This window comes from Pteropus vampyrus, unplaced genomic scaffold (assembly GCF_000151845.1).
Source record: "Pteropus vampyrus isolate Shadow unplaced genomic scaffold, Pvam_2.0 Scaffold93, whole genome shotgun sequence".
Taxonomy (NCBI): domain Eukaryota; kingdom Metazoa; phylum Chordata; class Mammalia; order Chiroptera; family Pteropodidae; genus Pteropus; species Pteropus vampyrus.
Window position 1 is genome coordinate 3,396,334 of NW_011888874.1, and position 26,900 is coordinate 3,423,233.

The window sequence follows — 26,900 nt, forward strand, 5'->3', positions numbered from 1 at the left end:
CTTTAATAAATATAGATTAGAGTTTTTCAAACTTGTCACTGTTGACACTGTGGACTAGATAATCATTATTATTATTATCATCATCATCATCATCATCATCATCATCATTATTTTGTGCTGGGCTGTCCTGTGCACTATAAGCTATTAAGCAGCATCCCTGGTCTCTACCCACCTGATATCAGCAGTGTCCCCAGTTGTGACAACCAAAAATGTCTCCAGACATTGCCAAATGTCCATCCCGGGGGGCAAAATTGCCCCAACTGAGAACCACTATTCTAGACATATGTTGTTCTTAATTTTTAATTCAATTCTTAAAATAATTTAAAAAATAATTTAATGTATGCATGTATGTGTGTATTTAACTTCAGACATGTCTAATATATTACAAACCGTTGCCTTTTAGTCAGGTAAATGAAATGTTTTTTTCTTGTGGGGGATGGGGATTATTTAAGCAGCTAACGCTTTCATAAATCTCTCTGGGTAAAAAAAAATATAGACAAGATAAGTGTCTTATAACTACCAATGAATATTAATTATCTAAGGAGTGTCATCTTCATCATCAAAAGTATTAAGGATATCTTTTCCTTTAAAGGAAAGTCCTCAGTGTGATTGTATGAATAGATAAATAACGAAATCCTGTGGTGGAATCGTTTGAGATGTAAATGATTAATTATCAGCTAAGGTGCCTAAGGCATTTTTTTTAAAAAAGGAAAGCAGTATAATTTAATGAAATGGACATGGAGAACACTGGGGTTTTGACTTCATACTCATGGAATGATTTGGGGCTCACAAAAGAATTAGTCATTCAGATGCAGACATTTTCCAGTCTTTGAAATTTAGTGCTAAATATAATGTTCACTACCTGTTTATCACTTAGTGATTTTTTTCCCCTAATTTATATATCAGCAAATCTAGGAAGAGTACCACAGGAATAAGACGCTTTATCGTGGTTTTTTAAAGGGAAACAATGAGCTTATTCTACAGTGAATAAAACAACATAGAGTTGGCAGAGACAATCGTTCATTACATTAAAAAAAAGGACGAAATTCCATCTGAACCGCTGTCTTTCTAGAAAAGATTTTCTAAGCTAGATTTGCTCAAGCAGGCTTTTAATGTAAGATGAAGATAAATTTTTAACATTTATTGATTTCATGTTTGAATGTATAATCCCCCCCATCAAGATGGTTACCTAAAAATTTCGTAGTGATCTGTTTGTCTTTGTTAGACTTTCCAGAGCTGCTGTAAGAATTTAGATTTTCCATTTTTCAAAAATTATGCTTTTTAAATAAAGAGGTTACCTGGTTACTTTTCGCTCTTTTCCAACACACTATTATCTTTAATATGGAAAAAGAAAAATAACACCCTGTGAGATTTCGACTCCAAGGACTAACGATCCTGCGCTACACACGGGCCTCATCTGCACGCGAGGAGCTCCGCTGAATTTCACGAACTAAAAACCGCGTGGCTCGCCCGCCATCTGCACACTTACTCTCTGCAGGCTCTTTCGACCGGCGGCCGCTGGACGACTTCCTCAGCAGGCTCCGTCCCGAGGTAAAGAGGCTGGTGAGTTCTTCCAAAGGGCTTGTGGGCGTTCTGGACCGGGAGCCGCTGGGCGCCGACCCGTACGTGTTCACCGAAGCATTGACCATCTTGCCCCCATCCTGCGACACTGGCCTGGTGGTCGAATGAGGCACTGATGGAGAGCTCCTTGAGAGGCTGCCCGAATGCACAGCGTCGTAGGGGGGAGGCCTTTTGAGGCTGAGGGGGGTCAGGGACCGCCCCATGCTGACCGGCGACGGGGAGGCCGAGTGGCTTTTCGGGTAGCCGTGCGGGGACTGCGTTCGGTACAGAGTGGAAGGCGGGGGAGGGGACGAGGAGAGCACAGACGTCGCCGGAGCGGGTCCTAGCGCTCCGCTCTGGTCTTTCTCCAGTTTGGGATGACCCGAGGAGTGAGAGGGCAGCGAGGATGGCGAGGCTCCCGTCTGCTGTTTCATGTAAGACACGTTTTCCAACACAGGAAGCTTTGTGACCTCCAGTGGGGTGAGTGGAGACTCGTCGGAATTGGGGGAGCACTGCACAGGGGCCGGTGGGAACACCAGCAGCGGGGGTCTATGCGAAAGCAGGTTGGGGAAGGGCGGGGGGATGTCACAAAGCAAACCCTTTGGAGTACATGGCACTGAGGACTTGGCGAAGTCCAAGTCAGGCACCGTGGGCGTAGCACACTGCGAAGAACAACTGTGATGGTCAAGGTCACATTTTGAGTCTTGGCCCAAGTCGTCAAAAATGGGGTATTTCATTTCCTCGTAGACGGCCTCGCTCTGGCCGTCATCCTCCTTCCTGAAGTCTCTGAGAATGTTCCCCACCATCTCGATGTACACCGGCTCCTCCTCCTCCGGGTCCCCCGCGGGGCTGCTGGCCTGGGAGAGGGAGGAGTCGCGCGTGAGCGACGTCCTCCGCGGCCCGTGCTTCTTGATGTACGTTTCATCGAAAGATGTGCTGAGCTGAGTGTTTGGATTCCGTTTTGGTTTGGGAGGAGGAATTTTCTTCGAATATTCATCACTGTGGGGTCTCGGTTTGGTCGACACTAAAAGGGGGCGGGGAAGGAAGTAAAATTGATGAGTGAAATAGAAAAGTTTTTAAAAATAATCTGCACTTGGGTTTGCTGTTGTAAACTTTTGATGGGAGAGGTAGTCTGCTTCAATTCTAGCTTGAGGCTTAGACCAAAAAGCGAACAAAAATAATCAAATATTTCCCATATTTAGAAAAATCAGATGACAGAACAAGAGTAAATTTATTTTCAGACTAATATTAATAATCCAATTAAGACCAGGACTATTCATGCTTCTGCCTTAGAACTTCTAAATAGAAACCTTCAGATGAAACATGTTAGAAAAAAAAATCACAAATTTCATAAAGATTAATCTCCAAGAATTAACCAAGAAACTCAAGGAAAAAATTTTTTAGAGTTCCCGTTATCACAAACGGTCACAAAAATACTATGGGAACTGAGCCTTTTTAATGATGTGGCTGTTGCGTGATATCACATCTTGCTTTCATTTGGGATAAAAGTGTCCGAGCCTGCTCAACTTCATCTCTACCTTGGTTCAGATAAATAACTTTTATAGAGATGGGTCTGATACTTCAGGAGAAATTTATGTGAAAATCTTATAAGTCTAGACAAGTTAATCTCCGAATCTCCAGGTACTGTTGACTATGGTGTATTTGTTTGTTTTTGTTCATAAGATCTCTTATGGTATCCGAAATGCAGTCTTGGAATAAATTTATTAGATATGTTGCACTGACACATCAGAACCCCCTCGAAGGTTTACCAGAGAATAAACCAGAGGATGATGTGTAAGCTTTAAGAATAACTCTGGAAACTCAGAACAGATGTGTGTACCAGGGCATCCCACAGCCCGCTGAAAACCCCCCGGTGATGGAACATAAACCTCTGACACCATACAGTAGGGTGGGACAGGCTGGCATCATGGTTCGCACTGAAGTCAATTGTTAAGCATGCAGGCAAGGTACTAGAGTCTGGTTATTATCTCATTATCTCATTGTGCTGATACATGATTACAATGATTATCATTATTATGCAATGTGGCAAAATGCAGTTGCTTGTGGTAAATGGTAGCATATAATGTAAGTTGACAGTATAACTCATTGGTATACAACTATGAGAAAATAAAAGGCTGCTCTATAATTTGCAGCCTTAAGGGAGGAGGGCCTCAAGGCACAGATCAGGAAAACACCTGGAATCACCTTTATTTTCATCAACCAGCATACTTATGACACAAGCATGGGAGCTTTATTTTGAAACTTACTAAAGGAAAGGCAAAGGTTAGTTAGGCAGCTGCTCTTCAATCATGCCTTCAGAGAACGGGAACCAGATATTCTAGAAGTGGCTATGGCTCTCACTTTTCTAGGTCATTCCTACTTTCCAATATTCTGCTCCACTAGGCCCCTGATATTTGATTTTACTCACTACCATCAAACAGATTTTTGAAGGGAAGATCCTTAGTGCGTTTTCTTTTAACTCACATTAGGAAAAAACTAGCTGCTCTTTTCCAGCTCAGTATAGCAGCAGAGTCTTTTAGTGCCCAAAGCGAAAAGCCTAGAGACTTGACTGGGTAAAAATTACCCAGACAGTTCTTCAGGAGGGACTCGAAGTGACCAATAGCTCCTTTCTATATCTCTTGCCCGTTTAAATTTTACTGGTTTTGAAATCTATTGTGTGTTAATTTTCACAATTTAAATAGATCCTCAGATTATATTATCTGAGCCCGAATAAAGTAAAATTATACGTCATTGAATAAGGTAGACTTAGTACTGGAGTGACTTTGAAAAGAGTCAGGACTGAGAAGAACAAAAGCCTACCCAGACCACTTTGATGCTTATTTCTCTCCACCCTCCACCTCAGCGCATCATTCTAGGCTGCGTAATGTATGCTCTGAAACAAATATTTGCCTCTGACTGTTGGGTTGTAGGGATTGAATGGTGTGGAGTTGGGAGGATACTTAGAGAAGAGAAGTCTGGATAGTGAGGTGTTCTGTAAATGGAGGGTTAACGTAAAGCTAGGAATTAATGTATGTCCATGCGATGGATAACTTCATGATATGGAAACAATTATACTTAGAATAAGATTTTCATCTGTCCCCTTCCTTAATTATAATCTACTTTTGTTTTCTTTGACTCTTCACTAAAGACAGATATTCCAAATTAGACTTGGGTAGTAGCATGGAGAGATAGATAGGACAGATGGATTTCAAAAATCTACTGAGCCCAAGCCTACGTAGTAGCACTGCATAGAGAAGAGATCATAGCCCAGATCCCCAGGCAGTGAGGGTCAATGGCAGAGCTGGGAGTGACATGATACTCAGGGAAGCAACAGCCTCATGAACAACCCTGGAGCCAACATCCCTCTTCTCAAGTAGATTAGAAGGCAGCCTTTGGAATGAGCACGACCAATGCTTGCGTTGCATTCAAAATGCAAGAAAATGACACTCATTTCATTTGCCAAAAGAAACAGAAAAAAAAAAAAAGATGAAATAAATACCCTTAATATATATGAAATGAGTGAGACAAGAAAAGGTTCTATTCTAGAACACAACATAGATAGAACTAAGGTAGAATGACTATCCATTAAGAAGGAATTTAGAGAATCCATTTGTACTGTGGGGACAACTTCACTGCCAAAGCAAGAACAGATATTGTCTGAGAAGGGAAATAAAATATATGTGACTCTTATGGTGACATTGAGATCATGAAAACTAGTTGTTGCTAGGGACTGAACTGTGTCCCTCCCAAATTCATATGTTGAAGTCCTAATCTCCCCATGCAATGATATTTAGAGATGGGGTTTTGGGGAGATAATTAGGTTTAGATGAGGTCATGAGGATTGGGTCCTCATAAAGAATGGGATTAGTGCTCTAATAAGAGATACCAGGGAGTGTGCCGGCTCACCACTCTCTCCATGATGTGAGGACACAGTGATAAAGAAGCCATGCGCAAGCCCAGAAGGGAGCTCTCACCAGAAACCAACCAGGATGTCATCTTGTCTTGGACTTTTGCCCTCAAAAACTATGTGAAAATAAATGTCTGTTGTTTAAGCCACCTAGTCTGTCATATTTTGTTATGGCAGCTCGAGCTGACATAGGTAACAGTCTATTTATGGAGCCTGATGTACGGACCCCATCCATTTGAATGATCAGCACCCGCTTGCATTTCTTCCCTTGGCACTGGAGTACTTTTTTAAACTAACTTTGCTATTTTAAGATTTAATAGAACTCTTTCCAATCGTTTAAATGTAGTTTTCACTTGTCCCTGCCCCATATCTTCTCAGCCCCTGAAACTATGTCACAGCATTTTATAGACCCCTGGATAATAGCAATGTTATTCCCAGGCACCCACCCAGGGCACCCTGAGACCACATGGTCCATTATTATGGTTCTTCTTCTCGGTCTGATTCTCCAACCTCTGAATTGTGCCAAGGCACATCCCATCAGATCCCAACCCATTTTCTGGGTGGTTTTTGTTTGCTGTTGTCATTTGCTTTGGCATATCGACTCCTTGCTTCACCCTGTCCTGCTGCCCACCAGCTGAAGCAATTCTCCACCCAGCCAGCCTTGCCCAGAGAATCCTTCATTATGCGAGGAAGCTTCTTCCCGCTCCCTTTTCTTGTGTGGCAAGAAGAGCCTAATGCAGGCTGACTCATATAATTCAATCACATTTTGTTTCTGGTCTTCTTCTTTGTATTGATCCAAATTTGAAATGAGAGGATTGAGGATTATTTAGAGAGAAAAATGTTAAATAAATTATAGATGATCGGGATAAACAAACAGATTCATTCCTTCGATATTGGGAGACTTTTTTCCAGGTATTACCTGCTTCCCATTCTTTATCTTCCTAGCCCTCTCTCTGGAAAATCAGAGGATGAAACTACTTCTTTTCTAATGAACTGATTTTTCTCTCCATTTTCCATTTATCACCTGGTTTTTACCTCAGTCCAAGTATTGACTAAATAATATATGGAGCAATAAAAATTTGTTTCAACTGTCATATATATATATTTTTAAGTTTACCCATATAAGGCAAAGGCTGAAATTTTAAGCAGCATTGTCACATAATTACTTATGCTTTAATTTCACTATGGGGATTAAGAATTAAAGAAAAATTCATCTTTCTAAAGTAATTTTTTTTAAAGTACTTATAGTCTTGATCTATGTACACAGATGCTGAAATACTGCTCATAAAAGACAATGAAAATTGCACTGCAACTACAACCACAATAGAATAGTGATTTTTATTGCTTTTGAGTGAATTTCAAATTATTTCTAATAAGTCCAAATATAGAAGCAATAATTCCTGTTCAGCTCCAGAACACGACTTTTAATTCTTAAAATAGTATAATGACAGTAGCATTGAATAAGCAGAAAGTGATGTTTTTGAAATGAGCTATCTGGGAACAAAGGTTATGCATGGTTTTCAGTCATGCCCAGATGATCTGTCTTTCACAGTTAATTCTGGAAAGCCTCCATGTCCCTTGTCAACCTATCTTTCTGAAATCATTTTTTTCTTACTTAAAAAAAAAAGAAGAAGAAGTATAATGCAAAACTGAGCTTTATCTATGGATGCTCTTGACCCAAGAGGTAGAAAAAGAGACAGGACATAAGTCAGCGTCTCCTCTCATAGAAAGTGTCTTTGGCCACTGAATCCCTGAAACTGAAAAGCTCTTAGCCACTCTCCGGCCCCAATTCCATATGTTACCAAGGAAGAAATATACATCCCTTATTGACTATTTAAAAAATATTTAAATCTCATAATTTAAATTCAATCTTTTATACCTTTTAAAACAAACAGAAGTAACAAAGGAAAGAGAAAGAAGCTGTGATTACATTATTTCCATTTTGTTATATTGTGTATGGCGTAGAGCGTCACTGAAAAAACTCTTCTCTGCCTATGCTATAATGACCGAATCCTAACTTTTAGCTCTGATTATGGAGGTAAATTTAAAGAGGTAATTAAATAGGGAAATGGGAGTCAATGAAGAGAAGTAAGGTCCACACTGTGTGATACTGGAACTGTCTGATTCTTGAAGGTGAGAGACGCATTTCCCACTTTTAGCAGAATTGTGCCCACAATAACTCTCTTTTCACAACTCACAATTCCAAGGGTTTGAGGGATATTTTTATTTTCACAGTCACAATACTACTGCAAAATTGTCTCTCTCTCTCTTTTGTTTTTTTTTTTTTTAATTAAGGTGTTTGTAAAGGGATGGAAGTGGCAGATCTCTGTGATCTGTCACAGTAGGACCAAGAAGGTGGGGTGATGTACAAAACGGAATGGAGTTGGAGACGTAGGGCCTGTGTTACTGAATTTGACAACAGTATATACTAAGGACTCAGATCAAAGTTTGTCTGGAAACAATGTAAGACATGGAGCTGGCTCAACAATGTGGTTTGAAAGTTGAGTGGGACTGAGTCAGCTTAAGCTAAAAGACAGGACCATGTCAACTTGCCTCAGTCAAACTGCATAACCCTGGCAAATTATTTTGGAGTGCATGTTTATTTATACTTACTTTTGCCGTATAGATAGCAAAGGACTTTAATTGGAACCACTGATTTTTTAATTACTCATCTCAACCCCATTCGTTATAAAATAAAATTGGGGTTTTGTAAGCAATGTCTTGAAAAAACGAATCAGAATAGTTTAGAACACACGAGTGCATTTCATGTGATAAGGGTAAGCGTTGTTTCTTGAAACAATATTTATCAGATTACGGATATTTCTTAGGTCTCACATATCTCTATTCCAAGTTACGATGAGGAACGTTTGAGCAATCCTAAGCAGAAAATCTCTGGCCGATAATCTTTAGTGAGGGCTCCATCAGTTCCTTCCCTCTCCGTATGTGCATGTTTTTCCATCCCTCACGAGGTGGAGTCCATTTCTTCTCCCATTAAAGTTGGCAGCTTTCACCTTCCTCCCAGGCACCGTGAGAGATGTGCCTCACTACTCTGAGATCACCACACTGAGAGGAAGTGCCAGACAACCATGGGACATGAACCCCCAAAATGCAATCGATAAGGAAAATAAAACCTTAGCCATATGATCCCAGTAGAGCTGAACCAGTCACCCCGCCCCCACCCCCACCCCCTGACACCTCTCGGCTATTTAAACCATCCCAGGTGAGATAGCAGACACTTGATCAGTGGCACATCATCCCTACTGTGCCCTGCTGAATTCCTGACCCACAGAATTGTGAGCAGATATGATCACGGCTTTTGCATCTCTAAATCTGGGGTAGTTTGTTAGGCATGCGTACACATCTGAAACAGGTATCAGAAGTATGGTTCTGCTGCAACAAAAATCTAAAACTTTTGCATTGGCTTTGGGCCTGGACGGTGGAAACCGTTGGGACGCTGAAAAGTTGGTGAGGAAATTGCTATTAGAGGCTGGAAGAACAGGAGAGCTATGTTACCTTGGTAAAAAAAAAAAAAAAAAAAAAAATTGGCAAGACTATTGCCTGTGGAATGCAGATAATATACAATGTGTACTTAATGAAATCACGGACCTAACTAAGAAGAGTTCTAGAGGCATGTGAACATGTCAATTGGCATGTTTTAGCCATGTATGATAAGAGACTACAAGGCGGGGAGGGGGACTGAGAAAGGAACTATTCAGTTCTCAGAAAAAAATGAAAGGAAATAGCTCGAACACAAGACTTGCCATAAAGCCTGCTCTGAGCAGGAAAAGGTTTTCAAAATGAAAAATAGCCACACACAAAGGCCTTCGGGTAAAAATCAAATTAAAAGTATGGCTATAAGAGACTTTATTGAGATATCTGAAAGATTTAAGGCAGCAAACCCACGGCTTTTAAGAATCATAATTACAAGTGTTATTTCACAATATTCTGACCCTTATCCTAAGAGGAGGCAGGCCTAACTCAGTGCAATTTATGTTTCTGTCTTTTGTCTAATAAAATAGAGTAGAATTTGTTTCAAAGGAAAACCACAAAAATTACAAAAGAGGTTTGCCAACTTTGACTAAAAGGGGCAGAAACAGTTCAAATTTAAATTTAAAAAAGTCTTTGGGCCCCTGAACTTTTAAGGGCTGGAAGAGAGCTAAGAAAACTATTCAGATGCAGCTCAGTACAGGTCATTTCTTATGGACAGGAAAGACGACTCAGAGAGCAGATGTAAAAGCTCAAAAAGCAAAGTCAAGAGCCACAGAGAACCAAAAACAAGGAGCAGAACTGGGACTTAACTGATAAATATTTTCTGCCCTTTGAATAGGAAGAATTGGGCACATGTGCACAAAAGAGCCAGTGACTTCTATGTGCTTCTCCAACCTCCAGCCCCCAGTTTTTTGAACGAGGCTGTACACTGCCGTTTTCCTGGTCCTGATCCACCGGTCCATGTAAGGTTTTATAGGACAGATAAATTATACTTATATTTCAGCAACTTTCAGGATAAGGTGTTGCCCCAAAGGAGCCTCATGGCACGTAGCCATGTTTTAGATCATGAACTACTAGATTTCAAGCAGGTATCGTAAGGCAAAGGAACATTTTGGCAATGGGGTGACAATATTTTGTCTATTGGGAATATTGTCACTAGCAGGCAAGTTGTGGTAGACAGTCTTTGAAGACAGCCACCTTCGTTTCCTTCCCTCTTAATGTGCATTCTACCTATCAATAAGTGGGGTCTATCTCCCCCTCCTCAGATCAGGCTGGCCTGTGACTTCCCTTGACCAACAGAATGTGGCAGGAGTGGTACTCTGAGTCTTGTAGTTAAAAGAACTGAGAGCTTTTACCTTCTCTATCTTGAGAGTCAATTGTCATATAAGACCACTTAGAACAACATGCTATGGAGCAACTCAGCCTAGTCATGTGAAGAGGCCAAGGTGGTGCAAGAAGATGGTCCAGACATGTGAGTGAAGACTTTTTAGATCTTCTAACTCATCCCAACTGCCAGATGAATACAGCCAAATAAGAGACCCCAACTGATACCACACAGAGTAGAAGAACCACCCATATAATCTAAGTCAACTCACAGAAAAATAAGAAATAATCAATTGTTGCTGGTTTAAGCCATGGCATTTTGGGGCTGGTTCATTACACAACAAGCGATAACTGAAAAGTATCCCAAAATTAATTTCCTATTTTTGTGGATAGCTCATAGAAAATGCCATTGTTATTTTCCTAGAACTCGAGGAAGCAGAAAGCATCCTTCCAGCATAGAGAAATTAAGGAGGTAAGAGTGCCTCCTGAGAATTATAACATCATCACAGGATGATTCAGAGACGAGACACACAAAGAGAGTACAAACTTTCTGGTCAAAAAGACTGGGTTGAAATCAGAGTGAAGATATTAACATATACAAGGGAAGAACAACCAGAGGGCAGCTTTCCAGTCTCAAGGAACATAAAATCAGGGGATTTGCAGAGCAAAACATGGTGGCCCCCCCACAGCAGTGCCCAGTTATGCCCAGTCCTCAATTATACCTCTGTCATGGGGAGGGGCCACATGCTGGTAGAGACTGAAGCCTCTATGTATGTGCTTCTCACAAGTCCTTCATATTCTAACTTCGGATTCACCAAGAACCCTTTAATAATTTTGATTTCCAAACTTTATGCATATGTTTTTCATTAGAAACAAGCAAACCGAAATTTGCTTTTGTACTGCGGTGGTCCGAATGTTTGTGTCCTCCCCCGCAAATTCAGTGTTGAAATCCTAACGCCCACTATGATAGTGTTAGAAGATGGGGCTTTGGGGTAGTGATTATGTCATGAGGGTGGGGCCATCATGAGTGTGACTGATGCTCTTATAGAGGAGACCCCACAAGCTCCCTCGCTCCTTCATCACGCGAGGACACAGTGAAGTCTCAGCAGTTTGCAACCTGGAAGAGGGCTCTCATCAGAATCCAGCTGTGCTGGCACGCTGATCTTGGATTGCCAGCTTCCAACACTGTAAGAAGCCGATCTCTGCTGTTTATAAGATACCTACGATGTGACAGGCTGCTGCTATAACAGTGCAAACGGACTAAGACATACACCCATCTCTTCTGAGCCTGGTTACCATGACATCTTAGTGACTCCAGACGCCTGATGAGATAGAGTTTCTGAGCTTATAGATTGAAGGTCGGGTCTGTGCCAGGTCAGATTCTCCACAGAAACACCACCTCATGGGAATCTGTGCAGACAAGCAGCCAGCAGTCCCAGAAAGACACAACACTTGGTTTACCACGTTTATCTCAAATGTCTCATCTGATATTTCCATGTCAGGGTAGTATCTGTTTCCAGATCATTCCCCTCCTACCCTGGTCATGGATACTCATTAGACACAGATCACCTATGCAAAGGACAAATGTCAGCTATGCCGTGGGAATTTCCTTGACTATACTGCTGAAGTCTCTAGATTCCACCTGTCATTATGTGTTTTACACAAGTCTAGAAAGTGTAGGGAAAAGCACTGAAGGCAAAGTATCTATCAGGGAGAGGGGCTGCTGTGCAGGGGTGATCACAGTTAGACAATAGGCTAAAACATTAGGTTCCATAACTGACGAAAATGATTTGCTTGACCAATAGGCATTTGTTTCATAATTACAATCTCTAATTGTTCACTGAACAATAAACTACCAATGCATCATGGTTTAAAATTTTCAATTCTTTTTCTTATGCATTCCTTCAGATTTTCTTCCTTCTTTCCTCCATTTTTAAATGAAAGTTGACCTTCTTAGAGTTTTTAGGAATACTTAAAGACTGACTTTATTCAGGAAAACAACCTAAATAAAACTCTATGTCTACAGTACTATAGATTCTCCAAACCTGCAACTCTTTTTTTTTTGTACCAACTGCCTTCACCCAGTAGTCATTCAAATGATACTTAGGAAGACTAAGCCAAGGAAAATAATATGCATATTTAAAACTTAGGCATAGCTGAGTTATTAAACTACTGGTTATAACTTTATCTTTTTGCCCAAATATTTTGAATCCATCAGCTTTACCAACACAGTAGCTCTCGCTTGTAGCATCACCACCTGCAGAGAAAGGAAGTTACCAAATAAGCTAATTTCCTGAGTCTTGAGGGAAAAAATGCGACAACCACAACAAAAAAGCAGCCATGGAAAAATGCATGATGCTGAGCGCCCAACAGAAGCTCAGTTAATTTGGATTCCACCCAGGAGGATATTATGTGAAGGGAAAGAAAGTTGGGAGAAAAATCCGATTAACCACTGGATCATTTCTCCTGTTCCTCCGGCAGTCGGCTCTGCAGAAGCTGAGTCCCCACAGTGTCACAGAGCCAGTCTGCTGGGGATTAGCCTTTGTAAGTCTGTCCTGGTGGAGATATAAAGATAGAAATGTCTGTGATCTTTTAAAGGATTTGAGATCACAGAGGAAGCAGCATGAAATTACAGAACCATAAAACATTCCATTCAACTTCATTGAAGTTGTGTTGATGTGCACTAGCTTCTCTAATGGAAATATAGTAATAATAATAATATAATAATAAATAATAATAATAATAATAGCTACCATGTATCAAATGCATTTTTTTTTTTGTATCAGGCAATGTGCTTTCAGGAAATTATTTCATTCAATCTTCACAATGTCCCTACGAGTTAACACTATTAATTTTAAACCCTATTTTACAGGCATTGAAATTACATTATAGAATAATCAAATTACTTGCCCAAAAAGTAGAGACTGGTTTTGAAACCAGGTAATGTGACTCCAGTTGCCATACTGTCAAAGAATAATTTGCCTTTATAGATAATGGTGCTTTTATAAATATATAATCAAGGGTGTTTTCACCATTTTTTTTTTAAACAATACCAACACTCTTCCACGAGTGAATTATATTCCAATTCCAATTTAGTAGTTGTGTAAGGGAAGGTTAACTCTAACCTTTTTAAACCTCGTTAAACTCAGTTGTTAAATGGGTATAATGAAGCTTATTCACGGGATAGAGCAAGGATTTAAAAGACCTGAAGTATCTGCATTCTCCCTGGGCCATAGGAAGAGCTTAAGAAGTAAAACTGATATCATTATCAATTATCGGCAGTCATAAAAAATCTATGTTAGAAGATATGTAATGAGAGCATACATCATACATCACATACATCACATTTATTTAGCACTGAGCTATAAAAATTAATGGTGTCAATGGCAGAGATCCTACCAGTTCTGGGAAATTATCAATTGAGTGATTGCCTAAAGATATGTAGATTTTACGTTTACTGAACTATGAGATCAATATTTCAGCTTCTTTCCATATTAGGTTTTTATCTCATGCATATCTACATCATTGAAGTGAATTTATTTTGAAAGATGTATTTTTTCCTTTAAAATTACATAGGCTTTGGGATTTTCTGGACATGACTGTTTCAGTGTTGGCATTCTTAATTTCTTACAGCTGAAGTTGAAAAACAAAACAAAAGAAAAGATTTTCCTTGGGCGAGTTTTAATGTAAAAACTGCAATTAAAATCAAAACAAAAGAGAAAACGAAAGCTGTAAGTCACAGCATATGGGTAGCAATGAAGAAAACTCAAAAGATTCACACCTACTACTCAAACTCACTTTTTTCCAAACCACAGATATACTCCTTAGGTTTCGCAAAATAGCATTTAGGGGTTGTTTTCTGTGCTTCTCAAATTTAGGAAAAGTGTAACTAGATTCTCAAAAAAGAAAGGGAGAGAGAATATTTTCAAAAGATGCAACGGTTCATCTTGAGGACATTCTAATGGTTTATGCTATGTGCATGTAATGGACATGTAGGTTTTTTACATTTATGTGATTCAGTTTAGGATATTATAGAAACCCCATTATCCTTATACAGTGTCCCCTCCTCTCCTGCCGAGTGAAGGTGGCAAAGGGAAAGAATTTCCTTTTGTGTGTGCACAATTTGTCCTTAGCCCTAATAACCCTATGATTCTTTTTTCATAGGCTCTTTATCTTTTCTAAAAGAAGATCATTTATTTTTCTTTAGACTCAGATGAGAAAAATGGTCCCATCCAGGCCAGGGTGATTTGACCAAGGTCAGAACCTCATTGACCACGAGGAAGAGACACTGGTCTTTTGTGGTCCTGCGTTCTTAGGGACCAATGAAAATACACCACAAACGGAAGCAGCATTGGACAATGGAAGAGTGTAAGCCTTGACTTTTGAACCACAGGCCACAGAGCAGCTTTGTTTTTTTCTTTCTCATAATTCTTGGCAGTCCTGTACAATCCACAGTAATTTAAGAGAAGGGGCTCTGAAGTGACAAGCAACTGGTGGGCCACATGAAGCAAGCCTTCCTTACCTAGGGTGAATTCATGAGCTATTTGTACACCTAACCTTTCATTGTTCAAATAGTTATGACAACTACTGGGGTTATTATTTGGCTTCAGTTTTAGACTTAGGTTTGTTTTTTCTTCTGTATAATAAAAATGATTAGGACAATGTGAATTCTAAACATAAAATGTAAGAAAAGAGAGGGACTTACAGTCATCCAGTCTGTACTGTTCTCAGATTATTGCCCTCAGATTATTCCCTGTGAGCCCAACTCATACCTTAAACATCTAACTCAACATCCGCTTGGAATCTTAACCTAAAAGTTAAACTTCAACTCATAGATCTTTTGAGTAAAAATAATGGGAATTTAGATGAATGTTCTAAACCTAATCATGAAGTACATTTTCAAATTCAAATTTGAATTTCTATATGTGTACACATATTCATACATGCAGTATGTGTGTATATGTGCACATATGGATGTATATATGCATGTATATATGTGTAACATGTATTCTACATACATTTATATGCTCATCTGTCTATTTCCTACACACTGAGACATGTCCTGCTTTGTGATAATAAAAATGGTTAGGATGCTAGATCAGACCCTTTATATAGAGATGGTAATTACTATAATCAATTAACTCTGACCATGTCATGAACCCGCTCTTGCCATGTCTGCTCAGAAGCTACCAATACCTCCTCCTAATTATTAGGAAAAAAAATAAGGTCTTCCATCATGTGGCCCAATTCTCTTTCTCCAGCCACATCTTATAGTGCTCATCCCTTTTATTTGTAACTTTATAATTCCCCACACTCAGAGGCTTTTCTTTCAGGGATTCAGAATTTTTTTTAAAAAAAGTGATTTTCCTACTCAGGGACCTCTTTCTTGGAAATTCAATCTAAAAAAGAGTGACCTCTGAAATCCTCCCTGGTTTGTGTCACCATTTCTGGGTCCTTGTTTATTTGTGTTATTGATCATTTAATGTCCTTCTCCTCCCCCTGGATTGGAAAATCACGTTTGTCTTCTTCACCTCTGAAGCCCCAACTATAAGCACAGTACTTATCTTAGAAAACAATTAGAATTTTGCAGTTACAAATAAAAAGATGTAAACGTAAACTTTCACTTTGCTCAGCCATTTTCAACACCTTCTTATTAATTCATTTCAGAAATATTTTGCAATGAAGTAGCTAAGTGTGCAGACCTAGTCTTACTATCAGACATCTTATCTGTGATCCATGAAGAAAACTCTCATCATAGCATGAGAAACAGCAAAAGCTTGTCACAGTTAAAATGGGAGAAAAGATGCAAAGTTCACCTAAGCTAAGCTGGTAGTTTTGAAAGAGACAAAGCAACGACAGAGGACCTTGGTGTTAGAAATGTAGAATTAGGAAGATCACGGAGAGGAAGTTGATCTTAGCAGGAACAGAGTTTGGGGGTGTCCTCAGCACACAAAGTAAGCGGGAACAGTGAGTGCTGCCTCTTCCATTTCCTCGTCTCTGAACGTTCTCGAGTAAATTTGCTCCTACAATGCTTTCAAAAAGCAGAAAGACCCAAACAGGGCAGACAGACTGTTCTTTGTCAACAGGAATGTCAGTGCTACCTTGGAGATAAGGATCCTTTGCAGTCAAACCCATGTCCTACAACCTTCAGATAATCACCCTGAAGTACACAGCACTTAGACCAGAAAATAAGAGCTTTCTAGCGAGCTCTACCCGGCAAGCTGCTTGAAATAATAACCAAAATTCCTGAGTCAGGGAGATAATTGAGACATTGGGCACATCTGGTGAATGCCCTTAGAATGAGCAGGAAGCCACATGCCCTGGATTTCTCCATTTTTTTTTTTTTCTATGTATTCCTGTGAACAGATTAGAATGAGAAGAATTGTTTTCCTCATTCATGTATCTTTTGTCACACACCCACATAAAGCAATAGCAGAAACTGTTCTTTCCCTCAGTGAATTTACCATTTAAAGGAGAAACAAAATACATGTAATTTCTAACTATTTACCACCAAATGAGACTCATGACTGACAAAACAAGTAGGAAAAACACACCAGTAACCTAAATTGCAGCTCCCACTCCTTCCTGCCTCGCCCCATCTCCCAGATTTTTAGTGAGCCTTTCATAACATTCTAATCCTTCAACTTAGGTCCAGTTAAGAACTTTTCAAAGACAGGAAGCCAGACCTTAATTAAATTATTCTTTTGCATCGCATATTCATTGCCACAAATTTGGTGAAAGCTTGCCCCAGACACAGAACTAAATTGAAAACCGAGGTACAGATGTGGCCCCCAGTTCCAGGACGTGAGCCACTGGGGTGAGCAGATGACTTAACATTTCATTTCAAATAATATAATATATGCAAAGGTAGAATGATATATGCAGGATACTAAAAGAAAAATAGTTTTATTAAAAACATCCCGATGTATATATTACAGCTATCTAGCTGAATTGTTACTGTGCTCCAGCTAATGCCCTCTGCTTCACCCATGATGATACAATCACAATAAACCATAATTGCCTCTATGCTTGTCTGTGTCCTTCCCAGAGTACTCGCCCTGTGAGAGCCTTGCCTGTCTCCGTCCTATAACCAGTGTCTGGCCAGGGTTCTGAGACAGAGCAGGAACTGTAAGAGAGCTGTTCAACAGATGAGTGTAATGACTCAAAACTGGCGATACTGAGGAGTCTTTATGTGTCTTATCCTGCTGTACATTAACTAACCCTTCTCTATCTTTTCAATTTCTTTTCCTAACCCTGTCCTCCCTCACTCTGTTCCGGCCACACTGGCCTCCTTCCTATCCTTAATTGCCAAGCATGTTCTGATCTCAGGGACTTTTATTTGCTCTTCCCTGTGTCTGGAATGTTCTTCCCCCAGACATCTGCATGGCTTGCTCTTCCCTGTGTCTGGAATGTTCTTCCCCCAGACATCTGCATGGCTTACTTCAATTCTGCTCAGAGGGTTTTCTCTGCTATCTGCCTGCCCTCCCCACTACTCACTCTCTTATTTATCTCCATAGTGCTCATCGCTACCTGACATCATATTATATATTTAGGTCTACTTGTCTTATTGTCTGCCTTCCTGCCCTGGAACAAGAATTTCATGATGGAAGGGACTTGTTTTTAGGCACTGCTATTTATGCCCCAGCACTGCAGTAGTGCCTGATAGCTAGTATTTGTTCAATAAACATTTGTTGAGATAATAAATTTATGAGAAGCCATAAAAAAAGTACTTCTTTTGTTGCCTGCATCTCTGCCATCTCAGACTTCTCTAGCAAATTCATTCATAGAACCTGGGATGAAATGTGTGGACAGTTTTAAAATGATTAAAAGTAAGAAAGAGAATCAGAATGGATCAAAAAAAAAAAACTAACTCGAATGATAATCATTTTTCTGGATCCCCTATAGTTTTGCTGAGCCAAGGTACACATGTAAAATTCTGAACACATCATAAATCTCTTTCCAGTTCCTGCTTGCTCCAAAGAGTTTCTATTCCAATTGAACAATTACACCCTCTAAAAATATGCCCAATCAACTGGATACAAATGCAATATTTTATTGGTAGGAGAGATAGCTCTCAATTACTCAGATCTTATTCAAATTTTGCTATGATTATGGCTTTTTGAAAGAAACCATGCTGTTTTGGTGGGCAATTTAGCATCATGTATCAAATGCCTTGTAAAATGCATTTTCTTTGCCTGGAAGATTGCACTTGTAAGCATGCTTCTCAAGGAAATATTCAGTCATAAATGAAAAAAATACATACAAGAATCTATAGCACAGTGTTGTTTCTCTCAAAATAAGTTAAAAACATCATAAATATCTGCCAAAATATTGTGTACCCAAATTATGAGACATTACAACGACAAAAAGTACTCTGTGAACATAAAAACAATGTTGGGATAACATGCATATTGACATAGAAAGATGGTCTTATTTACAAAATTATATTTTTGTGTATATGGTGTGTATATATATATATGTATATATATATATATACACACACATATATATATATATATATATATATATATATATATATATATATATATATGTATTTACTTTTCTATGGCTTGGGGAATATACCTGTTCTTTATCATTGTTTTTGCATATTTGTACATTATGATTTTTGTGCCATACTTAGTTTTCACTTGTAAAATAAGTAATTATAATATTATGAAAATCGGGAGAGGGTAAAATAAAGTCCCTTCGATTTGTATCATGCATTTGCAATAGGGCAATATATTCTTCGAGGAGATAAAAACTTGTTATTGGGGGAGGAACGAAATATCTTACTCTTTTTGTTTAGAAAGCACAGATATACATACAGCACATCAACAGACAGACAGTATATCAGCGGTATTACATGTCATAGGAGGGTGATTAGAAAAAACATATCTAAAAAGGCTCCTTATAGAGGTAATAATAAAAAAAAGGTTGAGAAACCCCACTTCATTCCAATTCAAACATTTTAATCTTATGCTTTTGTATCTTTTAGAAGATATTAAAGTTTCTTCCATTTATTTTGCACATAATTAGTCCCTCTCACTTCTATTAAGTGTAGGTTGAAATCTAACCATTGGCACTGAGGAGAGGGCCCTACATAAATTCATGAGGAGTTTCTGAAAAGAAGTAAAGGAATGAGGTTACTGGATCACTAATAGCAAAGAACTTCACTTTAGGACAGAGTTAACTCCAACATCCAGTAAGCCACTTTAAGCGTCTCAAAAGCAATCCTTAGAAATACTTCTGCTTTTTCTAATTGAGGTCAGACAATGGGAAGCTTTCACTGATCCCTAGACATAGCACTTTTTTTCTTTTTTGGCATTTGTACAATGCCTTCATTTAAGACCTTCTTTAAAAGCATCCTCTCAGTGATAAATGAGGGATGGAGTTGGCAAGCCTTTTCCTACTGACACTCATATTTCAGGAAGTCAGGATTATGATTAGAGAGCACAGTATCAAAGACAAGGCCCAAATCAGTCCCCAGAGCAAGAGTGGCTGAAATTAGAATTATCACCAGTCTTTTCCCCAGGAACAATTTGGAATCCATCAAAAGGACAGTAGTGGATGATACCAGAATATAAACAATGACGGGAAAAGAAAGACAGCCTCCACCTCTCAATATAACAAAAACAATTTCTAAGGGTTTTCATAGAACATTCTCAAGAGGTGACTCAAATTTCCTTGCAAAACCCAAACAGGCTGCAGCAGTCCAGTAATATGTCACAAAGAGTACTCAGCCCTGAGATGTATCAAGTTCTTGATCAGAAGCTGAGTGGTGTCAGTGCTAAGAAAAGACTTTCATTCTCTTTACCCATCCCCACGAAGCAGGCTAGTCTCATTAAGGAATGGCTCCATCTGGTGAGACTTCCCCCATTCTCGGAACCCACAATCATCCATCAAAGGAAAACTATGGGTGGAAGAATTGTGGCTGACCCAAAGATACCCATGTCTTAAAACCTGGAACTTGTGACTACGTGATCTTATATGACAAAGGGGACTTTGTCATATAAGATGTGATTGAGGCTAAGGGCTTTAAGATGGAGAAATTAGCCTGGATACCCAAGTTAGTCCAAACTAATCTCACAGATCTTTAAAACAGTGGACCTGTCCCCAGGCTGTGATCAGAGAAAGGGATATTATGATATTATGATGGAAGCAGGGTCAGAGAGATGTAGTGTGAGGACTTGACCAGTTACTGCTTTGGAGATGGAGGGAGGGGGTCGTAAAGCATGGGTTATGAGGCCTCTAGAAGCTGGAAAAGACAAGGAAAGTGATTCACCTTTATAGCCTCCAAAAAGGAATGCAGCCCTGCTGACACCCTGATTTTAGCCAAGAGAGACTCGTGTCAAACAGAATTATCAGATAAAAAGTCCGTCTTGTTTTTCCACCAAGTCTATGGAACTTTGTTAAGCAGCAACTAGAAGCTAATATAAAGCCAAGGGTGGAAAACATAAGTCTGCATTTTATTACCTACATCACTGGTTCTTACTCATAATCCAAAAAATCTTGACTGTTGGTGTGGTGAGGTCAGTCCACCTCGGATACTCTCTTGGACAGTCAGTCACACCAGGGGATCAAACAAGATCAATTCCCAAAGCAGTACAAAGGCACAGAAGGAAAACGAAGATAAGGAAGTGATATTTCTGAGGACCCTTGTTGATTTTTCTCCAGATCTTTTAAATTAGCACTATAATGCATTAGGCAACATTATTCCTCCATATTTACTCAACTGGGTTTTTGTTAGAAAAATACAGACCCATCAAACAATGTAATTCCACCTAATTGTAAAATAACTCAGCAAATTATAGACCCAAGCAATTAGCCTAGCCTATTCTACCTGGGCATTTTTGTATTCACCAAACGACTTAAATATGATAAATGGATTCCAAGGAAAAAAAGGGAGAAGCTTTATAGATTCTTCTGGTATGGGGATTCTGATTAGCAATAGATATTTAACGATAGTGGCAAGGGCTATTTTGTTTTCATCATTTTGTTCTCAACTCAAATATTGAGAAAGCTCTCCCTGACTCCCTATTTAATGTTTCTTATTCCCCTCACATAATCATATTTCTCCGTTTTCATTTATTCACAGTATTAACACTATCTAAAATCATATTTATATTTTGGCTCTTGTATCTATGTTCTCTACTAAAATATAAACTCCATGAAATTGGAGGGTTTTTTTTTTAACTTATTCATGCTATATACTCATTTTATAAAATAATTCTTGACACACAGTAGGCAAGCATTAAATATTGTTGAAAAGATGGAAAGATGGATGGATGGATGGATGGATGGATGGATGGATGGATGGATGGATGAAGCAGAGAAGAAAGAAAATAGTCAATGGCCAGGAGGTAAAGAAATCCTCAAAGAAGTAGTGAGATTTCATAAATCCTCAATGGGTGGCAATTAATTAGAGATATGGAGAGAAATAAGGATATAGATAGTAACTCTAACCAAAACTCGGAGAGCAGAATGACCAATATACAAAGAGCATAAAAACTAGCCCGAAAAGACTGGAACACAAAGGCAGTGTTGGACAGAAGAAAAGTTGGGATTGTTGCATGTTAGGGATCAAAGAGCTTTGTCTAGAAAATGGGAATAAGTTAAAGAGAGGAAAATATGAAGTAGGCTCTGGGGACTGGTATTTCAAAATTACCTGTGACTCTGAATATTGAGTAATCCTCACTTCAGTGGCTTCTCTATTCTCAGGTAAAACCATTTGAGATGCCATATTGAATTCCAGTTTGATGTTTGAATCTGTTCAGTGTAACCCTGTTGGGGATGTAATTTGTCATCAGATATTCACTTGAGTCCCCATCATACCATGCCTGCCATGGGGAAAACAATCTTCCTCACTTTGTTGAGCTTAGCCATGTGACTTGTACTGGCCAATGAAATTAGTGTAGACCTCATCTCCTAAGAAGAGGATTTAGATATGTTTGCTTTGACTTGGCCTCTTTTGGTCATGATAAGAAACTGCTCCAAATTCTGCTGCTAGTGCTGAGCCGAGGGCCCCGCATCCGAGACATGGAAAGCAGACTTGAGACTGACTTATGGTCTGAAGTTGAACACAGCCAATGGCAAATTGTTCACCATTATATTCTTCAAGTTATTATGCATTATTATGACAGCAAACCTCATTAATATAGCCTATCAATGGGAATGCTCCAGGATACCTGGAGCATAAAGAAAGAGTAAACAATTCATCAAAATTCATTTTTTCTCTACCATAGTGTAGAGCTGTCACTAGGAGGTAACTATCCAACTAGAGATGGTATTTTGTATTGCACTCAGGTGGAGTTATGTGACAATTCTGATCAAAGGAATGGGATCACTAGAAGTGGCATGTGCCTCTTCAAGGCCAAGATGATTAAGAAGCCATCTCTTTCCCATTCAGCCAGTTAGACACTGATAACTGAGAAGCCCCACAAACAGGGGAGCCATCACATGGAAGAAGTTTGGGTGCCTGAATAATCACATGGGGGAAGTTCCACTCCAGACCATAAACACCCACATTTAGACAGTTATATGAGCAAAAACAAAATTCCTATTTTGTTAAGCCACTAAAATTTAATTTTCAGCTGGTATTAGCCTATGAAATATGTTTGCATGTAATAAAATTATGTGTAGTATATAATTATTAAAGTATATGTCTAGGATTATTTCAGAATCAGAAAAAAGTTTATGTTTGCTTAAGAGAATGTTCCTCAAAAGAGAATTTTCACTTTTTAAAAAACTAGCTTTCCGATATCATAACATCTTAAATTTATTCCCACAAACATACTTAACATATCTTTAGGTGTTCTAGCTGATGAGGAAAAAAGATCAGTGAAAAGATCCCTGTTTTCAAAGAGCTTATATACTAGTAGGAGTCAGACAATCAATAATCACAAATAATAAGCAAATTGTATACTATGTTAGAAGGTAATACTGCTGATAGAAACAAAGAGCAGGATAAGAACTGCTGGAGTGTGTAATAATGTGTGTGTGTGTGTGTGTGTGTGTGTGTGTGTGTGTGTGTGTGTGTGTGGTGGGGGAGGCACATGTTAACAAATATTTAGATGATCCCTGACTAGGGTAAATGGAAATGGAGAGAGGGAGGATCATCCCCAATCAATCTCTTTCATTTATATCCCTGACCAATCCCTAGAGTGTGTACAGAAACTCTAAGGTTCCTATTGTCCACATATCAGCTATAAATGATTTTGACTGATGTCATTATTAGGCAGAGGAAGAGGAAGGTACTCATCAGGTTTAGACTGGTGTGTATGGCAGCGGTCCCTATGGATAGAATAAGGGGACATATCTACACTGAACAGCCAGCGGTGGCATCCACTGGCACACGTGCCAGACCTGTTAGCTACACTATTTACCACTGATAACCAGATAGATGGACCTTAAGTCTAGAAATTCTAATGACCCCTGGAGACCAAATAAATATGTTATTATTAACCTAGGGCTTGACTAAAAGATTTTAACAACCAAGAATCTTTGGTTGTGATGGCAACACTAAAAAAAATCAGGCAAAGGAAAGGAAAAGAGAGGTGTTTATTGATTAGCCCAAATTTGACCCTACTTTGTTCTACATATAATTTATAAAGAGGAAGATAAAGGAAATAAAATTAAATCCAACTTAGGTGCACAAAATGTATTTTTAAAACATAAAGAACAAAATGCTCATTTTTCCCTCCCACCTTAGCCTAAATTTGTTTTGGCTGCTCACATTTCCTTCCAAATGGCTAGTCAAAATACAATCCTTCTGGAATAAAGCTTGAACATGATTATTTTGGGCTACAAATTATCTCCTAAACATCATTCCAAAAGCATTAACATATTCTGTATACAAAATAAATAAAGACAAAAAATTGTGAAAGAAAACTGGAAAATGCTCACAGTTCTGTAAACTGCTGTAACATTGTGTTTAGAAAGCTGTAGTTATGTCACAAATGCTGCTCAAAATTCCCTGACCTGTGCATTAGCTGTTATCAAGATAAATGTCTTCTGATGACAGTTTTATAGATGTTTTTGGATTGAGGAATTTTTCTGTACTACAAATAGTTTATATTAAGGCCATAGGAGGTCACAAGAAAGAAAAAACTTGGATTGCTTTAGAATATGTATTGTTTAGCTTATTGTTTTTATTGCCAACTAAAAATAAAAGTTTGGGTATCAAAAAAAAAAAGAGAAAGGATTAGCAATGGAAGCTAAAGAACAAGATTATTTTAGGCTAATTAAGTGCCTACATTTTTTTCATTTTTAAGAAATGATTTTTTGAAACATTTTTTTAATCTTTGATAAAGTTTGACCATTTTTTACCTCATTACAAAGCCCCAAATGGAAGGGGTGTGTGTGTGTGTGTGTGTGTGTGTGTGTGTGTGTGTGTGTGTGTGTATTACATTGGACCCTTTCAAACCATGGTTATGTTCATGAAAATGAAAAGTGAAGAGTACTTGTCTAATCCTTCTTGAAGCTGATATAATGACTTATTTCCAGTACAAAGAATCAAGACATATAAAGTCACCATCCACTTTAGAATCCTTCCTCCAAGCTCCTGGGGTTTAATAACCACTTCCCTTTGCTCCCAAAGAATGGTAGCAGTTTCTTGCAATTTCCACTTCTGAGTTATGTCTAGATCCTCTTTTTGCTCTTTGGTGCTTCCATATCTGTTGACTCTGTTCCTTATATCAAATTCTCTGGGTTTAAATGGCAAGTATAATTTCCATATTTGTGACCGAACACAAATATAAAGGAATTTTGGAGGATTTCCCAATGAAAGGGCAAATGGAGGAAAATTGCATGGGAAGTGAATGAAAAGTAGAGGAGCAATAAATGCCTGTGTAATAGAAGGTAGGGTTCCAACTACTTGATAAATTTCTCAACCATTTAAATAAATGTGTTGATGCCAAGGACAGCTTCTAATACCTTTCTTTTTTAACATCCAAGGATTTGACATATTTTTCCTTGCATATCTAAAGTCATTGTGATGGATTGATTGATTCTTAAAGGAGAAGAACAAGAAAGTCTACAAAAGACAAAAGGATAGATATTGCGTACAATGTCACTTTTCTGCTGTCTACATACTTTCTGCCAGAGTTAGACATCTGTAAATGACCTTGCCAATCTGTCTGCTCCTGTATGCATTAAAGAGCTGCTGGAGAATATCACATGAAATCATAATAATAGGAGATTTATATTATTTTCTATTATGTTCATGAATACAGCTCACTCAGGTACTCATCACAGCCACAACATATTATTGTCTTTCCAATTCCCATTATGGCAGTCTTACTTGTATTTTTTCTCCAACCTACTTTTGAGAGGTAATGTAGTTTAAGAAAATAAAAGCAACCTATGATAGTTACTCTAGTAGCCCCCCGGTGAAATGTACCTCCTGACCTGCATGACCTTAGATAGCCTCTTTCACATTGACTCTGGTTTTTACCTTGTGATTTGCTTAGCCAGTGGGATATTAGCAAGTATGATATAGTAAGTGCTTGGTAAATACTCGAATACCAGGTGTGTCCTCTTGAAAATGCATGCTCTTGGAAACCAGCTGCCATGCTGGAAAGACAGGCTACTGAATCATCATGAACTCACCTGAAAAGAGACCCTGGATTTGAACTACCATCTTCCCAGTTGAGTCCAGTCAAACCGCAGAATAATGAGAAATTATAAATCATTGTTAAGTCGCAAAGTTATGGGGTGGTTTGCTATATAACCATAGATAACTAGATTACCACTAAAGAGAAGTTTCATTTTGTTCTCATGATCAAATTAAGACACCAACCAGAATTCACACCAATTTCCTCATTTTCTCTTTGAGCATGGAGGGGAAAGCCCTAATCCCATCAAAGGCCATGATGAACTTTAAATATCCTCTGTCATCTCCTCTCCCTTTGTCATCAGTCTTTCCCTCTCTTTTGAATCTTTCTCATCACCATTCTAACATGTTCTTGTTCTTCCCATAATTCATACAAGTATGTACGTACACACCTTACCCTGACCCCTCATCTCCTTCCAGCTATCACCCCATTTCTCTCCTTTTCATAGCCAATCTTCTCAAAAAATTACATGTGCCTTCTCTCCACTTCCTCAGTCCATTTTGTTTTTAATTTGTCTTCTGCTTATACCAGTCCCCAAATTGTTGTCCTGATCACCAATGACCTCTATATTGCTAGATAGATTGACACATTTCTGTCCTCAACCTAGCTAAGCTCTCAGTGACTTCACCATCATCACTGTATCTGTATACCTTCTTTTCTCTTGGCTTTGAACGTACCTCATGTTTTCTTCCTAACTTACTGATTACTTTTTTTCAGTTTCCTTCCTTGGCTTTTCTTCTTACACCTGACTGAATCTGAGTTACACATGGGTTGTTTCTAGACCCTCTGATCTCCTGCTTTCTCCCTTCAGGTGAGTCAGTGGCTAAATGTCATCTTTATTCTAATGATAACCAAATCTATATCTCTAACTATTCTCCAGAAGACTATAACCAACTGTTTACTTTTTCTCTCCACTTAAATATCTGTCAAGCATCTCAAGCATGTCAATCTGAAACTCAGTTCTTGCCTAATCTTTCTCACCTCAATAAAGATACCATCAGATACTCACA

The 26,900-nt window shown here is 38.7% G+C and overlaps 1 protein-coding gene across 2 annotated transcripts in view; it reads right to left on the reverse strand.

The window, feature by feature from the left end:
• Positions 1 to 26,900, reverse strand: part of NYAP2 (neuronal tyrosine-phosphorylated phosphoinositide-3-kinase adaptor 2) — a 240,726-nt gene that overhangs the window by 94,964 nt on the left and 118,862 nt on the right. For both annotated transcript variants that reach the window (XM_011364076.2, XM_011364077.1), the window contains exon 4: positions 1,490 to 2,584. In XM_011364076.2, the coding sequence (XP_011362378.1) occupies positions 1,490 to 2,584 (1,095 nt within the window). The remainder of the gene's footprint in view (positions 1 to 1,489; positions 2,585 to 26,900) is intronic.